At 42.2% G+C, this 21,219-nt stretch overlaps 2 protein-coding genes across 7 annotated transcripts in view; both read right to left on the bottom strand.

Annotated features, from left to right (window-relative positions):
• The window catches only part of rev3l (REV3 like, DNA directed polymerase zeta catalytic subunit), a 35,960-nt gene extending 27,786 nt beyond the window's left edge, over nucleotides 1–8,174 (bottom strand). For 2 of the 4 annotated variants that reach the window (XM_011491662.3, XM_020714900.2), the window contains exon 1: nucleotides 7,579–8,173. In XM_011491662.3, coding sequence (XP_011489964.1) covers nucleotides 7,579–7,717 — 139 coding nt within the window. In that variant the 5' untranslated portion in view covers nucleotides 7,718–8,173. Of the gene's footprint in view, nucleotides 1–7,578 lie in introns of all 4 variants that reach the window. The other 2 variants (XM_020714899.2, XM_004083614.4) reach the window with 2 other exon arrangements.
• A 292-nt stretch (nucleotides 8,175–8,466) lies between these two features.
• traf3ip2 (TRAF3 interacting protein 2) lies at nucleotides 8,467–15,021 on the bottom strand. 3 transcript variants are annotated; one of them, XM_011491659.3, is made up of 10 exons: nucleotides 14,775–15,021; nucleotides 14,507–14,552; nucleotides 14,248–14,436; nucleotides 13,153–13,231; nucleotides 12,901–13,076; nucleotides 12,747–12,835; nucleotides 12,604–12,672; nucleotides 12,422–12,526; nucleotides 10,686–10,760; nucleotides 8,467–10,329 (listed from the first exon to the last, which is right to left on the bottom strand). In XM_011491659.3, the coding sequence occupies exons 2-10, from the start codon at nucleotides 14,520–14,522 to the stop codon at nucleotides 10,183–10,185; spliced, it is 945 nt and encodes a 314-aa protein (XP_011489961.1). In that variant the 5' UTR covers nucleotides 14,523–14,552; nucleotides 14,775–15,021; the 3' UTR covers nucleotides 8,467–10,182. The 3 variants fall into 3 exon arrangements, with proteins under 3 accessions (XP_011489961.1, XP_011489962.1, XP_020570561.1); XM_011491660.3 differs by having other exon boundaries at nucleotides 14,528–14,552; XM_020714902.2 differs by lacking the exon at nucleotides 14,507–14,552.
• Nucleotides 15,022–21,219: the final 6,198 nt, after the last annotated feature.

The raw sequence follows: 21,219 nt of genomic DNA, 5'->3' as shown, positions 1-21,219 counted from the left end.
CGAAAGCATGGTACACCCTGGATGGTTTGTCAGTGCATCACAAAGAGTTGCTGTGGCATAGAAACGTGCCTACATGTAGCAAAACTGTGAGACTCAGTTAACCGCTTTATCATAAATATTTATTTGGTGTGTGGCCGTTAGTAACATTACGATCTGTGCTTTATAAACTACCAAAAATCTATTTACAAATGGTTAGACCCCGAGGAGTTAGGAAGTGTTTTAAGGTCAGAAATAAAAATCAATTTCAGCATCACTAATTGAAAAAGAGCGATCATTCGTACGGTACAACTGATCGTTGAATCTATATTTTTATTGTCTGAATAAAGAAAATACACAGCCATGCAGTTCAGGACCAGCTGGAGCCTCCTCTCAGCAGATCAGAGGACAGAGCCTGGGTTAGCACGTCTGTCTGCAGACGGATGCCCACACGTCCTGCTGCTTTTGCCTTCTTGGCTGAGAACAGACTGCAGAGGAGAACTAAGTGTGATCTTTGCATTTCAGACCTTCCTTCAACTCTATGCGCAGACAGATTTCTGAACACTGAGTTATTGTAAAACGTAAGGCATCAAAAATCCCTTGAAGAAATGTGACCACATGATGTAATTCCACTGATGTTTGCAGCCACTAGTTATAACTGTTTAAATAGTGATTTTTTTAAATCGCAAGTTCAGATAACATAAATCCACCAAATAAATTTTAGTGTTGACAAGGATAACTGCACTGTTTCGCTTCAACTCATTACATTATCTTTGAAGACAAGTTTGTTTCAGCGTGTTAACCAGTCACTGATGACATCCTGGCCTCCTTTTCTGCCAATGTCTCTGTTCTCCTCAGAAATCTGGTCAGTCTTGAGAAATCATTTTCTCACATTGAAAAGAACGGATCAAAGCAGCTCAGCTGTCAGTCAAACTGTCCTTGCGTGAGTCACAGCAGTTCACACTCAAAACGTCCAAAACATCTCAGCCGAATTCAGGATTCTCATTACATTAACTGGAAACACATTGTTATGGCTGAGTCTAAACTAGAAAAATCATGAAACGTGAACATTTTCTCCCAGTGACTTAGAATATTTTTACATTTTACTCGTTTTTTTTAAGTAGAAACCTAAAATGTGTAGAGTAAAGCGCAGGGGGCTTCTTTTTTGCATAAAAAAAAAAACTTTAAAAAAGAGCTGGAAGGATTAAGAAAAAAAAAAAGCTGATTCCAGGAGACAGAAGCCGTGATGAGGAAAAATAGTAGATGCTTTTCCAGCAGAATTATGGCATAAAAACGTGGGAACTGGGACACATTTTTCCCTCGAGAGTTCAACCCAACTTTTCCTTTTCAGCCCTTTCACAGAGGAGGGGAACTTTTATTAAACTGGCTTCTGAAAAGTGTGAGTCACTCAGAGAAGAAGACATTCATACAACAGTTCTTCAAATCTACAGTAAGAAACAGCTGGACAAAAACAAGAAAGCAACAAACATTTATGTCTCAGTGACAACATTTCTATTTTTTTTTATATAGCACTAAAACAAAAATTTTTTCTTAGATTCTTTGATTCCAGTTTGGTCCAGATTAAAAAAAAAAAAAATCATCCATTGTAAATTTGGTATGCCGGGGCAGCAGTCTAAGCAAACATGTCCAGACCCTCTCTTGCCCCCTCCTCCCTCCAGCTCCTCTGGGGGAATCCCAAGGCATTCCCAGGACAGACGTTGTCTTCTCTCCATGTTGTCCTGGGTCTTCCCTGGGGTTTCCGTACAGTGGGACAAAAGGGAGGCGTCAAGGACACAAAGGGCCCCGCCAGCCTGATGTAATGATGTGGGATCACTCCCCTGTAGGCCTGCCACCTAACAGGAAGCTCAAATGGGTCTGGTGCAATCCTGACGTGAAATTGGGTTGTTTGGGGGAAAAAACTCAAATTAGCCTGTTTGTATTTTAACATTGGTCTTAAACCAATGAATTTCTTGCTATAGTCCTCTGTACCCGACTGCCAACCAGACCTGTTTTCTGTTGCTTCAGGGGATCTGCAACCTGAGGCTTTGAAGCCACACGTGGCTCCATTGTGGCTCTCTGGGTGAAGAAAACAAAAATTATGATACATTTAAAAAAATAAAAATAAGGGTACTTTGCAGTATTGTGATTTTAGTTAGTTCCTTTTATAAATGTACACAGGTGCATCAAACAGACTTTTCCTTTTTAAACTCCCGCAGGTGGGGGAGACGGCAGATTGGGGCCTGTTAGTGCTGCTCCCATGATAAGCGTGCGCCCCGTAGAGGTTTGCCCATTTTTTTCCCCTGTTACAGCATGTATTTAACCAGAAGGGCTGCTGGGACTAAGACTTTACTAACAACTAAAGCGTGGCGTAAGGACACCGGAAGACAGCATTACTCGTATGTCATAAGTGTGTGATACTTCACGTTACTATTACCACACACACAACAATCCCACGTTCCATTTTCAACAAACCTCACACACCGGCACTCCCTTCAAGATGCAGGCGCATCTCTCCATGACCCTCCATGGTCCCAGACAGCTCAACCCGCAGCATCCGTACGGTTCACCCCGATACAGGTGCATCTGACTTAGACTTTCTTCGCACAGAATAATCCCTGTAAATGAATCTCAATCTTCAGTCATCACCAGCCCTACATTAGATCTCACACCACCCTCCTTACTCAAACATGACAGCACCACCAGACTTCATTTGCAGACTTCCTTAACTCCTTTGACTCCTGAGTTCCACTGGTCCACAGACTGGTTCCACAGATTTAACTTAACCGTGTCCACAGACAGGAAATAGAACTCCATTCCAATTAATGAATGAACGTTCTATTTTTCTGTGTCAACGCAACGGACCAGTGGAAATCAGCCATATGCAATAACGGAGCTTTAGCTTCAGTGTTGACAATCTTTTGACAACCATAGCTCTTCAGCCATTTACCCAGTTAACATCATTCCAGCTAATTCTGCTGTGGAGAAAAGCAGCTTTGCACCATTATTCAACATTTTACATTAGTAATGTGATGCATAGCGGTACAAATAGCTGCTTTTCTCTGCGTCAGAATCAGCTGATTTACATTGAACACGTAAATGGTCGAAGAGTTACAATGTGTCAGAGAGCATGTGTTATTTAGGCATCTCAGGTCTGAAAGACTTGTCCTGTCCTGAAGAGAAATGCTGCATCACTGCTTCAAAGAGTAACAGCATTTGTTCTCACAGAATTCATGGTTTGATATGCAAATATAAAAAGATCTCAGAAAAGAATAAAGGGTGTCTGTTGGATCATGGGGGTTGGATGGGCGACCTGCATTATATGATCCAGATGGAAAATCCACCACAATTAAAGGAAAGAAAAAAAAAAGACAGTTTTGTCTGAAGAAAATCCAGTCCAGAGTCTCTGAGTTCTGCACGCACCACGACCGTTATTTTAACTCTGCTGTAATTACAGCAAGCTTCCCCACCCCATGCTCCAACATGAGAACTTAATTATTCTGTTTGGGTTTGTGCAAAAAGCCCCGTCAAGTGTGCATGTGACTGTACCAGGCACGTGCACACTTGAAGTGTGCTTATTAGTAATCCAAGCTGAATGGCACTGTGTGGAAGTTCAAAGCAGCTGCTGCTCCTAAAGATTCAAGTTCTCCTGGACCAAACTGTCAGCATATGGACCATGAGAGTCTGCAGAAGTCCTGCTGCAGCAGGGAGGAGAACCCCCTAAGGGGTTGAAGAAGGCTGTCACAAACTAGAACAGCGGACAAGACGACCTAAAATGACCCGACACCATGTGCCCATGTGGGGTTTCTCTCTGCAGACCACAGCTATCCAGGAGAGAAGAGCTCTGCAGGCCCTGAAAGATGCACACTGCTTCACACCAGACATGGACTTCTTCCTACAGGCATAACAAAAAGATACCAGCACCTCACCATGGAGATGATGGGTTCAGCTAAAGGTTGCTTCAATGCTACACTGTATGCTCAATGTTGAAGCACACATGACGCCACAAGTAACATTTACTCCACAGCATCTTCATCATCAAAATGTAAAAGTAAATCTGTTTATCTTGTGGATTTTGCCGATTGCGAGTTATTTTCAGAAAATAACTACCGTGATAAATAAAGGAAGACTGCATTCCCGCCAGGTGTCAGCTGGTGCTTTAAAATTTGCTTCTATTTTTTTCAAATTTTACATAAAGACGGGGAAAAAAATCCAACTCTAGATTTACCGAAGCATCATGACTTTGTGGTTAAAGTAGAGTTTGCTCATCAAAACGGTGCAAAAATTGTTTATAATCCAATAAAAAAAAAAATTTCTTTTGGCCGATATAGATTTTATGCTAACTTTATCATGAATCCATGGGTTTAAATAAATCCCTTCCTGTTAAAGCTCAGTTAACATGAACACCAGGTAAGTCTATCCACCAGATCAACAGAAGAACTAGTGACCCTTTTTCCAAGGTTCGTAGTCCCTAAAACTACCACTAGATCTGTGCAAAGCACTGCTAATGAATAAATGAGAAAAGTTTGACTAATTACAGCCTAAAAAGAACTTCTTCAGCTGGTTTTTGTTAAAGTCAAAGGAAGCCTGTGTTTTGTATTGATCTGTTTATTCAATAAATTCAATCTTGACATGTTGACTTAGCTCGTCTGTGTCAAAGATTGGTGTTCAAGTTTAATGTTTGCTCTGTTGAAGAAGTAAATTCCCATAAGGTTTTTGCTTTGAACATAAACTGCCCAGAAACAGTCGTCAAGTTAGCAAGAGTCCAACTAGTTACACCTGCAAGGTCCAAGGTAAACATTTCTATGTAGAAAACCAAACTAATTGAAGAACCTTTAACAAAATCAGCTAATATGACATCTCAAGATGAACCTCGGTGTCAGAAGCTCATACGTGCCTGTCTTTCTGCAGACCCGTTTGAGCACAGGGTGACTGTTTACTTACTGACTGCCTGCTGTAGAATATGCCAGAGCAAGCAACCATGAAACTTGATAGTGACCACCAGAAAAGCTCTAGATGATAGTGGAGACTGGGCCTGTTTTAGTTTCTGCAAAACTGGGACATCTTTGCAGGTTTAGCCTGACTGGTAAACTGAAAACCTCTAAGATAAGCTGATTTAATATGGAACTATGCAGAAATGTTGACGCACAGAGAGGTTGCAAGATTCAAGGCACGTAGATCTGAATGGTTTGTGACTTTAAAGATTGAAAGATGAAATATCTGTCCCTGACCCAAAGATGTGGGAAAATCTGCTATCCTTTTACCGTCACCTCAGACACCTCGGGAGCTGCACAGTTGTGTAGTGGTTAGCACTCTCCCCAAGAAGGCCCAACACCTAAAGAGCTCCTGAGGGTAAGTAAGGGTGACGTAGGTGAGACGCTTTCATGCTCCTCCTGTTAGAAATTAAGAAATTGGACAATCAGAGAGTGGTTTGTGTGGGAATCCAACAAGCTTTTTACGAATCACCTCCACACTCTGTGCGTACATCATTTGCACAGACTGTAATTCTTCACCTGTTTACGCAACTAACACAATTACAACAGGTTTTCAAGAGGAGAAAAGCAGCTTTGTGTTGATATGCAAAGCTTTACAGTGGTGAAGAGCTTACGCAATCAACGTAAACCTGCACAGAAACGCAGATTTCCTCCGCTCCACAACCCATTGGAATTTCAGAAATTGTGTAAATGGTCGAAGAGTTAAGCCAGATTTACAGTGGTCCATCTGCAGTGAGTCGTCATTGCGTTGCGTTGACACAAAAAATTAGAACGTTTATTAATCAACTGGAACGTTTACATCGCCTCTGTGGTGTCTGCGTCTGAGGTCGGTCCCTCCACAACGTAAGGAGTTCTCTTTCCAGTCCGTCCACGGAGGCGGGAAAACAGGTCTAAGTTTGAAAATATAAACTGTACTTTCAAGATAAAAAATATATACAGTTTTCTTTTATATTTAAGGTGATGCGCCCACATTACTACCTATGTTACGCAGCAAATAATAGATGCCGAAAGATTGTTTGGAAGTACAAACAACATAACACGCCGGTAACAGCTCCGGTTTTAAAAGGTTTATTTCTGATTAATACTATCTTGTATTTTTATATTAGAACTTGATTGGCAACAGCTTCAGACCAGTCATAAAGACACCAAAACATGTTGGTCAATCTGAGAGGAAAACAGGAGTAATTAGTAAAGGAAATCATGACCCTGAGTCAAATCTGTTCCCCTGAGTTTCCTTATTATCCTGTTAATAGACACAAGAGGAATTCCTCCACATGGATTTAGGGGTACCCCCTGCTAAGAGGGGCCCTCCATCTCAGAGACCCACACGTTCAGGTCGACTGGTCGTGCACTCAACTAATAATCCCTCACAAATTCTTTTTGGACCTGCCAGTACAAAAGAGCTGGGACAATTGGTGCTGGCAATCCTCCGCATTTGATCCCAGCTCTGAAAAGCCACATGTGTATCAGGAATCTGCGTTGCTTGTTGCAGAAGCAGCGTGCGAATCAGCAGGACAGTCCGCATACTTGAAGAGGCAAAGAGAATAGAGGCAGGAAATGTGGCATCAGGTTACACTGGGCTGCCGTGACGAGAAGGGGGTTCGGAGATCAGATCAGGTCAGGGAAGGACAGGGAATCTAGGGGGTGCAGTTGGAAATCGCACGGTGCAGGCACACCACACTCAAACATGACTGAATGATGCTCCTCCCTCCACGCCAGTGAAACAAAGCTCGTCCAACAGAACGAGCAAAACCTCTTAGAGCGAGTGGTTTCAGGGTGCAATTCTCAGCTCCAACGCTTTACAGATGTGATTGAGTTGCAGGAAATAAGTCAGCAGATGTTTATGAACAGAGTCCGGCCAGTCTGCAGGGCAGCAGCTCAAAGACAAGAAAGCCAGCGAGTGTTGAATCTCTCAATCGTACAGCTGGCTCCTGGAATCTTCACATCCCACACTTGGCAACATCAGCCAATAAGATCTAGGACCACTGATGGGAAGCCTCTGAACCCCACTGGAGATGCACCCAGTGGGGGGAGGAGGGGGGCTGTTATCCTGGAATTTCTGCAGTGATCCCACCCCAACTCCCAAACCTGCAGGAATCTAGACCCTGACAAACAAAGAAAGTAGAGCTTCGTGGTCCGATTACGCAGACAGGTAATCAGACTATTGTATGAAGCAAGTTCTGGTGAAGGAACAATGACTGACAAAGAGGTGGCAGGAACCCGGCGTTGCAGGGACATGCAATGCACATTCATTGTGATTAATGATAACCCTCCTCACATATGATATGGATGGATCTATTTTTTCTGATTGCAAACAAAACATCTGTGTTTTTTCCCTTCTTTACACCATATTTACACTCCACAGGTTGCCATGCATACAAAAAGACCCCGGCTAAAAGGAAGCATGCGCGGGCTGTCCGTGTCACGCGCCCAGCCCTCCCCGGCAGAACGGAGACAAAGCGGGGCCGCGTGCAGAGAAGCGTCGCCCGGTGTAGCGGCGGAGGAGGCGGCGTGCCGTGTCAACACCCCGCAACGCCTCTTTACCGCTGTTCCATCAACAATGCGGCGCGCTAACTGTAACGGAGGGGGAAAATAAAAGACACTGACTCACCAGCTGGTGTGGCTCCGAATATCCGAACCACCGGCACCCTCTTCACGTCGCTCTCCCTGAACGAAGAGTAGCTGACGTCCAGGTCTTTAATGGGACTTGCTAGGTAGTAGTCTGCGGTAACGATGCGCACGGAAAGCATGACTGCCCTGTCCGTCCTGGAGGGTCACACCAACAGCAGGGAAGCTGAGAAAAACTACCCCTGGGGGGGAGGGCTAGAGGTGCTTGGAACAGCCCAATGGTGTGCTGTCACGGCGGTTCAACTAGGCGCAAAAAAGGAAAAGAAAAATAGATTGACGGAGTTAACCGCCAGCAGCCGCGGAGAGCTACATCCAAACGCGGCGATGTTCGGTCCAGAACCCCACTGCGACCAGCTCCATGTTGGAGTCGATTAACTTCCGCCGCCTCGTGAAGCCAGAGCCCTCTGTAGTGTTATTGTTTCAAGCTCGGAAGACGCTCCCCCCGGCTTCCGGTATGTGGCGTTATCTTTCCAAATCACGTCCCAGAACTAGTCCCAGCTAGTCCCGTTCACCAGAATGCCCCTCCGCGGCGCTGTGCTTCCACCATACCAGGTTTCGCCGCACACTTAACAAGGGCTGTAAAAAGATAAAAACCACCGACGTCACGCGCATCCGGATTTCAGAATAAGAGTTGTGAACATTCAGCAACAGCCTCAAGCCTATAAAGTGAAAATAACAAACCAGCTTTATTTTGAAAGGATTAACCAAACAATTTCGACAAAACAAATGATCAAAACTAAATCTGTTAGACAACGATTTGCTCAGTTAAGTGTGTTTATGCAGGTTATAGTGTAACAAATTATCGCTTTGAAGCAACTGACTTTAAACTATCATTAAACCATCATTATACACTTTTGTCACTCAATCTGCAGACTGTGCAAAGTTTTTAATTGCATCAATTATAGTGCAATATTATTAAAAAACACATATCACAAAAACATGTTAGAGGTTGCGCTGTCAGCATGTATTGAACTAAGCACTGTTGAATGGATGCATGTCTAAACATGACTAGCTCGAATATGACTGACAAGTACAAAAGATTCTTGACTTAGCCCTCCATGAAAACATTGATTTGTTTTCTTTAAGTAAATTTACCTCATAAACACCAAAGCCCCCTTTGATAATGAAGACTTGATCACCACAATAAATCCCAAAAATATAGGCCCGAAAGTAAGAAAAAAATTAAGAGATTATTACAAGTCTCAGAAAAAAAAGAAGATTTGTCCAGTCACGATGAATACACAGAAAAATCTTTAAGTTCTGGTGGGCAAAAAGAATTGTATCAGTGAAACATAATCTGATAATAGTCAAATTCTTTAATAAGTAAGTTGAACTATTGCTAAGAAGTCAATGCTCAAAGGTTCATAGCTCAGTAGTGAAGTGGAATGGCTTCACAAATGATTGTTTTCATCATTTTCTATGGAAAAATTATGTGATGTGGAATGGTTTTACAAAATTTTTTAAATCACGTGTTTGCAAAAACTAAATTATATTTTTTAACCCAGCTCTTTAGTTTTTTTTTCTTATGTCAAGCAGGAAGTCTGCATTTACTGATGACACTGAATCATTCATTACAGCTGATGCTGTTTTGAGGTGAACTGTGGTTCAAATGAGTTTTCTCTTCTTCTAAATGGAGAAAACTGTTAGAGAAGATAAACTCTCTTGTAGACCTAATAACTTAGTGCAAATTTTCCTTTTTTTCAGTTCACAACTGTGCGGAAGACAGGACCTGACAGAATGTGGAGCACTACATGTCTAAAGTCATGACCTTGATGGACCCTCAACAAAGTAGAAAAACTAAAATATAATATGGAGGGTGTTGGACTAAACTGGTGGCTGTTTCAGAACTTTTATAGGTTTTTAACCTCCAGTTACCAAAGCTGGACGGAAACTGTCTATATCTGCCTTAGACACATCTGAAAAGGCAACGTTGAATGGCATGTGACCTGGAAGTTAAACAGACTTTGTGGATTTATTGTCAGAAAGCAGGTCCTGCTGCAGCTGATAAAAACCTGAATATCTGCAGGGCTTCCTTTTAAGTACACCGCTGGAGTCCCCGCTGTCAGCTGTGGTGATGGTGTGACGGTTAGCCCCCCCCCCAAACTTCCTCATTAGGAATGTTTTTCCTTTGAACAGTTGTTTCGTGAAACATTTGAACACAACTTATGTCAACAATCCAGTCTTTTAATTTGAAGAAATACAAAAAATAAAATATAAAGGCTTTTCTGTGGGAACTGAACGTGAAAGGTGGTTTCCTTGATGGAGATGTGCTGCCACCTGCTGGTTCATTATGGCAAAAAGGCTTAACCTTGCTGTATTGTAGTGTTTTTTAAAAATTGGATCAGTATATCAAACCAAAAAACCAAGAAAAAGATAAACTCAATAAACAAGCTTGGAATAAAGCTCAAAAAACACTTGTTTGTTTACATCTTAAAATGTGTCAGTTAAGAGTTTGTAGAAGTTTAAATTCTTTCCCCTTAGAGTCGTAAAAATAAACATTCGAAGAAAGGAAAGTAATTCCTAAACCAAAGGTCAGAAACAGAAATCTCAGAATGAATCCATAATTTTTCATATTTTCATGAATCGGTCAGACAGAACGGATGATCACGTCAATGCTGGTGCTTGGCTGAGGGATGATGTAGCGCTCCTCTCTGAGCAGACGCAGCACAAGTTCTTGGGTGTCGCTGGGCCAGCGGTAGATCCGGGTGTTCTTCATCCAGCTGGGAACGTCTGCCTGCCAAAAGGAGACAACTGGTGAAGAATGTTGGATCATCTGAATTATAGTCCAGACCAGGCAAGGTCATGAAAAACAAATGCGTTTGATGAAAAAACAGCACAAGAAGACACAACCTTCATTTCACACATGTGTAGAATGTAGTATTTAAGATATAAGATAAGGTTTAAGATAATTTAATATTGAAATAGAGCAACAACAACAACAAAAAAGAAACAAGACCACATATCAAATGGCATCTCATCAAAAACTCAAATTACTTTTATTGCCAAAAGTGGATTTTTTTTGTTGTAATCTGAATAATTATTTGTTGATGTGACCATTTGATTTACTCTGGTTGTGCAGTTAGTTCTTACCTTAGTTGCATTGGGAAACAAGACTGGAACCAGTCTGAAGTTCAGACAGCCCTGCTGGATGTACTCATTCTGGATCTGTGAAAATGATAAAACGCTCCTATAGTTAATCCAGATTAATAGTTCACACACATAGTTTTGATCTCATTCCTGATCATGGAATAAGGCGGTAAAATTCTACAACATCTGGCTTGTTTGTCCCTTAATTGGCCATTTTTTTTTGGTTAATTTGTTAACACTAGTTTGACAACCATAGCTAAAAAAGCTTCTTGGTAGATCCACTCCGATGAAAATAGTATTTTTAACATGTTCTTGTGGCATTTTTCTAATGATGGAGGACATACAGTATATAAAAAATGAGGCTTAAAACTGCTTTTTTTAAGTTTTTTTTTCTTTAATTGTTGCAAACTAGGAGCAGACGGAAAATGCCGTATTTGTTACATAGAAAATACGCTGGGCAGGCTACAAGCTCCATGCTCCACGCCGTTCAGATGCATCCACTTGCAGATGTTTAGATGCACGGACGTCTTTGTTTTCCTCTTCCAAGCTGGAATCAAGACCATGCGGCTGGATAGCTCCAATACTGCTCACCATTTTTGTTGGATAAATAATGTTAGATTGGGGGTGTGAGGGGCTGTAAGTTAGCAGGAGATCTCATAAACAGAGAGCTCTCTGAAACACAGAGGGGAAGGGGGGCGGGACTGCATCACACCATTGGTCCCACTCACAACTCAGAGATGAATTCCGAATGATTACTGCCATTCTGCAGAGACAATGTCCTACAAAACTCGTAAAAGTATTGCATTATCTAGTAATTTACTTTACCTGAAGTCAATTGTAATAGACTATAAAATCTTGTTTTACTTAAATTCATTGTCCTTTCTGTACCTTTTGTAATTTACATCTGTGACTTTCAAGACACTGAACCCCACCTTGCCTCTGGTGGAAGGTTGGCGCCAGTGATCAGCAGCGGAGTGTGTGTATGTGTGTGTGAAAGGGTGAATGGCTCTGTGGCTGAAAAAGCGCTTTGAGCCTTTGATGAAGGTAGAAAAGCGCTATTTAAGTATACGCCATTTACCATGCGCCTTAGTCAGTAAGGTGATGTTTATTTTAAGTCTTCATTCATCTCATTTTAAGATATGGAAATAACAGAAATTGCTCTTTGATTTGCTCTCTTGGTTACTAATTTTGACTAATTCCTCCTAAAAATGAGACATATTTGAACACCTACAGTATTTTTACACCTATGAATGAACAGTAGTATGGAATACTCCTTGACTGTATATAAGAACTGGACCAAGCAAGTCTGACAAGACCCATAGAATATGGCTTACTTCCGGCTCCAACCAAATGAAATCAATTCAGTCGACATTTTTTTCATTATACGGACACTGCCATTGTGGAACTAGACGTTGTAAGTAAGCAGTGATTGATCTTAAGCGGTGTATGTCATCATTTCTATGACAAAAATATATTAAAATTGAAGAAAAAAAAAAATTAGGATTGGCAGGAACATGTTACAAAAAGTAGTAGAGCAAATATGGTTATTCTGACAAACAATAGTTGTGTATTTCTCAATAGGACACTATGGGATCTTGGCTTCTGGAACCACTTCCTGTTTGGAACACTAGGGAGGAGGAGTCACTCAGTCCAGTTCCCCAATACAGTCAATAGGATTACTCCAGGCCAGTTTTTGTTTTCTCCAGCCACCTTTGGATTCCGGTCAGCAGGGTGCTCACCTGACTGTGGATGTACTTGGTGTGCTGGCTGTGCTCGTCGTCTCCTCCTCCCTCCACATCTTTCTTGTACTTGGGGCTGATAACCACGATGATGAGCACCGATTTCTATCAAAGGACAAGCCCCTCCCACCATGAGCTTACACGGGAGATGTGAGCATCATAAGATGTCCGCTCAGACTTACATCATTTAGGAAGCTGTCCATCCACTTGGTGATGCCCATTCTCCTGATGGGGGTGTCGAAAATGTCACACTATGAGGAGAGGAGCAAAGTGATCTGCATGAATCTCAGTGTGGATGAGGACTGATGAGTGTGAAGGCACTCACTTCTGGTTTGAAGCCCTGATTGATCAGAAACGTGGTGAAAGGGATGATGTCTTTGGCTGTGTCCATTGAGTAAGTGATGAAGACCTTTCCTGTTGAGAGTCACGTCAGGAACTCTTCCTCAGTGACATTAAATTTTTCTTTGAACATGACTTACTGCTCTCCTCGGGCAGGCTGATGGTGCGTCGGACCTCCCCCGTGACCAGTCCTGGGCCTGGCAGAACACAGGGGCTCACGCTGCGCTCACGCATCACATCTATGGGAGGGGCCACTCTCTGCGACGAAGAACCATCTCCAGTCTTTCTACGTTGGAACTGGTCACATGGCATGTTCCTGCGCAGGGAGAGGTAGTTACGGTGAGTCTGGGAGCTTTAGCGGGGATTGATGGGAACATCATGAAGATGCCTACTCATGTGGGGGCCTCATGATGTTCTGGCGATGGTCTGGGGGGCAGCATGTGCACTGTCTGTGACTGGTGGGAACCACACCTGGAGAGGAGGAAAGACAGAACCCTTAAACCTACTTTAGCACTAGCTCAGACTGAGTCATTTCAGTTTGGTTTGGTTTGGTGTTGGGCTGCTCGATGGTGTAGTGGTAGCACTTTTGCCTCTCAGCAAGAAGGCCATGGTTCAAATCCCTGCTTGGACTTTCTGTGTTGAGTTTGAACCTTATCTTTGTGAATGTGTGCAATTCTTCAGGGACTCCAGCTTCATTCCATAATCCAAGAAAATGCTTCACAGGCTAACCCCTTTACCGCTTAAGCTTCATTGTTGACCCGTCCTCAACTACCAAAACTCTTTAAATACAGTTAATGTAGTTCCAGCTCACTCGCATAAATGCCGGATGAGTTACGATACGTCAAAGAGCATCTTTTTTAGGCGTCAACTTGACATCTCCAGTGTTAAAGAGTTAATTGGTATCTCTAAATTCTAACCCGCGGTACACGTGTGTGTGGAACCGGGGCTAGTGAGTCGTTGCACTCCAAATTAGTTCCTAAATATGAATGAAACTTTTAAAACTCATATTGAATTCCATTGTGATCTGTCATATTTTTAGAACATGCTTTGCAGGCACTTTAAGTGGTTGTCGCAGGCAACTGTGTGCCCACTGGAACTGCTATGGTGACGGCTGTGCTAGAACATCCAACTACAGACATATGACCCAGAGTTCACTTGTTTGGTCAGAACCAGAGCTTGTAACACCTATCAAATGAACAAACTGGCCAAGGAAGCAAACTGGCGTGTTAATGCATTCCTTGTCTGAAGTGCCCCCTAAGGCCCTTTTGCTTAATCTTTTGGTCACAGGTGTCATACTCCAGGTCTTAGGGGCCAGTGTCCTGCATATTTTCCAACTAACCTGCCATTGTAGCATCTTAGTGGCAAAACACACTTGATCTGGGTTATCAGCAGCAGATAGAGCTAGGTTTTTGAAAAAGATGGTGTGATGATGCCAACAGGAAGTGATGTCACGGGAATAGTTTGATGAGGTAGATGAGCGATCTTACCTTGTTTTTGTGGTGAGTACCATGGCGGGACCGACGGGTCCCGCAGAGACTGCGGTTGTTCCAAGGACACCGTACCAGAAAAATCATGATTAAATCCGCCATCCTCCATACGAGGATGGCCATATTCATCGCTGAAGGGACTCATCCTCTCGTCTGTCTCAACTGGGATGCTCATGTGGGAGCACTGTCCTGAGAACCATCAGAAAAGTCAGAAAAACATCGACATCTCAACAAACTGACCTGGTTTCTGTTTCCCAACCTTTATAAGAAGACATTTTACCTCCAGGGGCGGGGATGTCAACGGCCTAGTAAAGAAATTTCAACAACGTTTAAGGAATCTAACAGAGCAGGAAAAATTGCTGAGTCTTGTTTGTGACAAACAACAGTCTAAAGTCCCAGCCGATGAAGGACAGCTTCTGCTGTGGGTCAAAACGTGAGTTTCAAAGAGAACAATGGCAGAAGAGCCTCAGGTAGGACAAGAGAGGACTTGCTGTTTGTCGCCTTAGTTTGGAAAATAGTCCTCCTACCTGTTCTGCGTGGCTGGAATGTGACACGGTTGCCGGTCCAAACCGGTCCAAAGGTCAGAATCTCTGATCTAAATACGTCTTCGGTGTGTCTGAAAAAAAAAAGGCAAAAAACCTGATGGAGTTCAAAGACACAAATCCGGATCAGTGGTTACGATAAGTCCACGGTGCAATCCTGTTGTGAAGCGAACAGGAAACAAAACTCTTCCTGCTCTGAGCAAAGCTTGGAAGGCTCATGTTCACTTTATGCAAATGAGTCTGAAGTTGCACCAGACAGTCAAGCGGCCTCTTCAGGAGGGCAAGAGAAGTGCAGGACAGAGAAAAATCGCAGTTTTACGTCAAAAAGAAGCCTTCAGAAACCACTATTTTTATGTCATAGAAACAGAAACTTGTTTAAAACAAAATCTTTTTCTTTAATAACATTAGACATGACAGATGTCATGACATGCAGCTCAACAGTCACATATCTTGAGTTTTAATGATGCAGAACATCTAACTTTTTACATTAAATTATAGGGAGTAACTTAATAGCTAACTGTAAAAATAGAGAGTAAAAAAAAACATTCTAGCAAATAAAACATGATATGACAGAACTGACTGGAGGAAAATGGTTTTTGGTGTGCTCAACCTTTTCTTGTGTAATTTTTTCTCATAATGGAGGATATTTATAAAAGAAATGAAAACTAAAATTTTATTTCTGAGTTTGTTTTATTTATTCAAATTGATGTGCATCAGAAGCAGATGAAAATAAATGCAGTATAAAATAGATCATATTCGTTACGTAGAAATATGTCGGGGGGGCCATGAGCTCCCTGCTCCACTCCATCCTGATGCATCCATTTGTAGAAAAATAGATCCATGAATATCTTGTTTTCCTCATCTGAGCTGGAATCTGGCTCAAAAAGGTACAGCTGGATAGCTCCAATATTGCTTACATTTTTTGTTGCACCTGTAACATTAGGTTGGCGGCTTTGAGGGGCTGTAAGCTAGCAGGGAAACAAGTAAACAGATGGGTGACGGGAAGTGGGGGCGGGGTTGCTTTCCAATGGTCCAGCCAACAACTCACAGTTGAATTTCTGATGAACTCCTGCCGCTTTGCAGAACATGTCCTTGAAAACAACACAAGTTTTTGGATTTTGCCTAAAAACTACAAAATGCCAATGAAAAAACCCACTGGAAACGTATTTACAAAAGATCCAAAAAAAAAATATTGGGACTTTACTTTCTATTTACAAGGAATTTAGATATCTTCACTTTAAGGCTCTAAATGCTTTAGAAATAATGATGTGGGGTAAGTAAGATAAGACGTGAAAAATCACTCCAGAAATGTTGGTCCTTGTTCTCCTTAAAGTCTGAAAATCCTACAAAAAGATATTTTTATGCTTAATCAAATTAAATATATTGTGTTGGTTAAAGTGGGGGTTTTTCGGATAAAGAATTATCTCAACTCTTCTCTGATCTACTAGTAAGCTCATGATAGGTAACAATGCAGAAGTAGATTGTAAAAAAGTGAACTTGATAATGTATGATGGTCAAAAAAATATGGCTAAAAGAAAAGACTACAGAACATAAATAAGAAGGTAAAGTCCAGCTATAAAGAAACTAGAAACATTCCAAATAGCCAAATACAACCAACAAAAGGATCCATGAAATACAACGTTAACACAGAAACAAATCCTCGCAATAACTCAGACAGGTAATGGGTTACCCAAAAGAAAACAAGAAATGCTTGTTTTTTAAGTCTTGTATCAAAGCTTTTTGCTGGACAAACAAGATTTCAGTTTAAAAGACGAAAAGGAGAACACAAAATGAATATGAGCAGGAGACAACCTGACAACGCAAAACTTTAATAACAGGAGAAACAAAGCAACAAAGTGAAAGTAAGTTGACTGATTGTTGATGTGTCTCTTGGGACTGGTCCACATCTGAATTACCAATGTTATAACTCATATATAAGATGGAGACGGCTTATAAAGTCAATACTGTAGCTCATTCATGAAAAGAAATTGGTCTTCGGGAAGTCTGTGGAAGTCTTTGACACAGCATTTATGGCTTAACAGTTAAATGGGAAGAAAAAATCAGACAGATATATAAGAAAAATAAATCTGCAATTTACTTGAAACATGTGGATTTAAAAGACAAAACTGAACAGTCACTGTCGGAAAAGGGTTGAAGAAAGTACCTCTTTGGAATTATAGGGATCTAGTCACTATGGCTGCTGTACTATTAACATTCACAGGGATTGTCCAGACCAGGGCTGCCCAATCTGGTCCTCGAGATCCACCACCCTGCCTGTTTTCAAGCTTTTTTTCTTTTGCTGCTGTTTACCTGGTCAGTCAGTCAGTCAAAATCAGGAGGTACCTGAGTCAGCTAATCTGAACTGGAAAACAGTCAGGGTTGTAGATCTTGAGGACCAGAATTGGGTAGCCCTGATCTTGAAACATTTAAATATTTATGGACCATATGTTGCATATCATGAGTCCTCTCTTTTCAACTGGAACGTCTGGTCATCATCATGTCTCTCCGCTCTTATCTTCCCTCGGTTTGAGGCTGGTCAGAACTACTGCTGCAGGGCCACTGGGAAGTGGACATTTATGGTCTGCAACGGCAAAGACCTTCATGGTTGTGTTGGTGAAGACGGAGCCAAGCTCAAGGACTTTGGCATTGCAAGTGACCACCTGAACCAGTTCCTGCCGGAAGCGGTGGCTGACCACGCAGTAGAGCAGGAAGTTGGTGGAGGAGTTGAGGTTGTGCAGCATGTTGGCCACGTCCCCAGCCACATTGATGGGAATGCTGTAGTCATTTCTGTCGAAGCTCTCGTCGTTGTGCTTGGTCCTCAGGATGCAGTACGTGACAAAGCGAGGCAGACTGAGGACGACGAAGACCACAGAGATGGTGCCCAGCAGGAAGATGGTCCTCTTCAGCATTCCCCTTGTGCTCCTTCCATGCATGACGCGCTGCTCCTCCTTGGTGAACAGGTTGCTGGCACGGCACAGGTTATAGCCAATCAGGTAGTTGAAGAGAATCACCAAAACTATGGGGATTCCACCAGAGAGGAATGAAGCTATCCAGACTACAGCTGTGGAGTAGGTGTGTTCTCGATAAAGACACCTGGGCAGGGTCATGTTTTCCCCGTCAACGGTTAAATTAACAAGTTTTACGGTGTTGATCCAGCCCATCGGCACCGAAACCAAGTGGGACAGCACAACAATGGCCATGCAGGTCAGTTTGGTGACCCCAGCCTCGGACAAACGCTGTTTGACGGTTGAGCTTTTGAGGACAAGGTAGCGTTCAATGGTGAAAACCACAACAATCCAGGAGGAGCTGCAGAGAGATCCATGCTGCAGGAATCCAAGAATGCCACACCATGGCTGGGAGTGCCAAAAGGGTTGCAGGATCCAGAAGGTCAGGGTCAGGTCAAGGAGGATGACCCAGATGAGATAGAAAGTGTCGGCGATGGCCAGGGAGCTCAGGTAAACGACGGCAGCGTTTGACATCCCGCAGTTACGGAAGTAAATCATGTAGAACGTGAAAAGGTTTGCTGGATGGAAAAAAACACAACAGGAAAATGTCTAGTTAGAGATGTTGTGCTTTTTTTTTTAAAGAAAGAAGCTAAATCTGGTCAAAAAACTAAATGATGGAATGATCTCCAAAACCCCATAAAAACAACACGTTCATCTTCGAGCAGCTCTATAAGTCACTGATTTTTTTACCTCAAAATTAAAAATAATAATAAGAAGAAGAATTGGATTTTTCTGCACTTTCCAGCTGCTCAAAGCGCTCACAATATGTCTATTATTCATTCACTCCTCATTTATACTTGGTGATGTTAGCTACTGATGTAGCCTGTTCCTGTTTTGTCTACCTTTAACTTCCACTTTCGGCTTCTCCCATCAGGGGTCGCCACAGCGAACGAGTCGCATGGTAGATTTGGCAATGTTTTACGCCGGATGCCCTTCCTGACGCAACCTTCTCAAACCGGGCTTGGAACCGGCAGAGGTAGAGAAGGGAACAGGGAGCAGCCTGGAGTCGAACCCTGGTTTCACGGACGGCAGGCGCCGCAAACCAGCACGAGCTAAACCACCTCCTCCTGTTTTGTCTACCTATTTAATCTAAATTAATATTGTGTTGGGTTTGACTTTGATGATTAATTTGGATAGAAGTTAAATCTTACCAAAAATTAAAACCCTTAGTTAAAAAAAGACACATATTAAGGAACTGTAAATGTTAAATGGCAACAGAAGAACAAACCTGGAATACCCATGATGCAAAGGAAGGGATAGTAGATCCTCTGAACAGTGATAAACACAGTGACAGCGGCTCCTTCCATGGTTCCTTTATGGCTATCATGCAACACCTGCAATAAAACCATTAGAAACACATACGATAAAAGGAGCCAAGAGGCTTTTTATGACATTTAATGGAACTTCCTGTGGTTTTTCCTAACCCAACACAAATTTAAAAAATGTTTCTAAAAAAAACAGTAAAGGTTTTAAGGTGGACCGTGTAAGACAGTTTTGCTTTTTATGAATAAGCAGTTTAAAAAAGAAACAATCTAGAGAAAATATGTGGACATGACTGTTATCATTCAGGTCAGTGGAGATAACTCTTGAAGGAAGCTGAGGAGATAAATGCAAGAAGAAAAAACAGGTTTTGCTTTCTTCTCAAAGAAATATTAAATAGGGCCTGAATTCACTTCCTGAATACTAAAGTGGACTCTAATTGGCTGACAGATAAATAAAAAATGAAAAGAATAAATAAGACATACCTGCAGTCCAGCACACTTTGGCTTTGAGATCCTAGTCGGAGTAAAGAGTCATGAAGGGGACTTCCTTGAGCTTTGGTCGTGTGAAGGAGGGATGCTGAGCTCTGCGTGATGCTCTTGTGGAAAGTCAATGGTGGGGAAGGAGTGTAACGCACCCTGACGCACAGCAAATGTGATGGTTGGCAAACAGTCCATTCTGATAGCTGTACCAAGAGCATTGATTTCCATGACAGACTGTTTGCTCTGAAGGAAAAGGTTCTCCCGGTTTAATTCTTTCCTCGACCCGACTCTTTCATCGTCTGAAAGAACAACAGCACGCTTCTTTCTGCTGAGGATTTGGGGAAGTTCCTCAAAATGGTGTCATGGTTTTTCCAAATAAAAAACGATCATGGTCCTAATGTAGGTCAGAGTTCACTCCTGGTGTTTGCTTTTGCAGAAAGATGTAATGTCTGCGGACAACCGTCTGAGTGACCTAGAAACTTTAGAGTAATCTAAACCACGGACACACTTCCCTTTGCTTTGTTAAGATTCTTTAAAATCAGGATCCATTTGATCCCATGACCCCCTAAGCAAAACAGAAACAAAAGGATTTACTATATAACACATTTTTCCCACTTGACTAAATAACTCAATTATATTGACAACAATAATTTTCCTCTTTTCCTTCAAGTGTTAAAAGGTTCCACACTGTATTTTCATGATCCTGCAGTTTTTTGTGAGAGAGAAATCATTTTCATTGTCAACAATTTTTGGGGGAAGTTTTTATCCTTGTAACTAAGATATGTTTATCAATTAGTATTGCTATTGATGCTTCAGTATTTTATTGGATACCTACATGTTTAGGATGTTTACAGTGTGATCACTCGTGGACATAAAGAGGATTCTGGTGCTTCTTCTTCCTCTTGGGTCTTCCTCTTGACCTCTTTCCTGGTAGCTCCAACCTCAGCATCCTTTCACCAAAATCATCACTGTTCTTCTTCTTCTCACCATGTCCAAACCATCTCAATCTGCTTCCTTGGATTTATCTCCGAAACATCTACCATGATCTGTTCCTCTGATGGATTCATTCCTGATTCTATTTATCCTCATCACTCCCAGAGAACCTCAACATCTTCATCTCTGCTACCTCCAGCTCTGCCTCCTGTCTCTTTCTTATATGTAGGCATGTGTTGTGTGTCCGAGAACCTGCGTACGCATTACCAGCACATGTACTCACAGCTGGAAGAGGCTTAGTGGGAAATGTTGCGAGTCTTGTTATACTTTCTCACATGGCTCTATTCCACCACACGAAAAGCTTGGTGTGGAATCATTCTGACCGAGCACAAACCGACTGGTCCCTCAAACAAAATATTCGCCCTCCCAGTTTTCTCCGTCAAAGTTCCTTTTTTAAGTCCTACACTCCTTCTCTCCTTGTTTTCACCGACACCATCTGCCGGTCATTGTTAGCCCAGGCTACAACTAAAGTGGAAAGTTCTATGTCTGATTCACATGAAGCTTTTTTTTTTGTTTTGCTTTGGTTTTATGTTAGATGCGCTTCCTGACACATCGCTCCATTTCCTGGACTTGGGACAAGCACACAAACCACTTCACTGCGCCCACTTGTGGTTGTCCTCCGGTGTGACAAATCCCTTTAACTAGCTGACCATCTTTTTACTGCCTTTAACAGGTGACTGAGTGAACACT

The sequence above is a fragment of the Oryzias latipes genome, chromosome 24, assembly GCF_002234675.1.
Source record: "Oryzias latipes chromosome 24, ASM223467v1".
NCBI classification, from domain to species: Eukaryota; Metazoa; Chordata; class Actinopteri; order Beloniformes; family Adrianichthyidae; genus Oryzias; species Oryzias latipes.
This window is presented reverse-complemented; position numbering and strand designations above follow the sequence as displayed.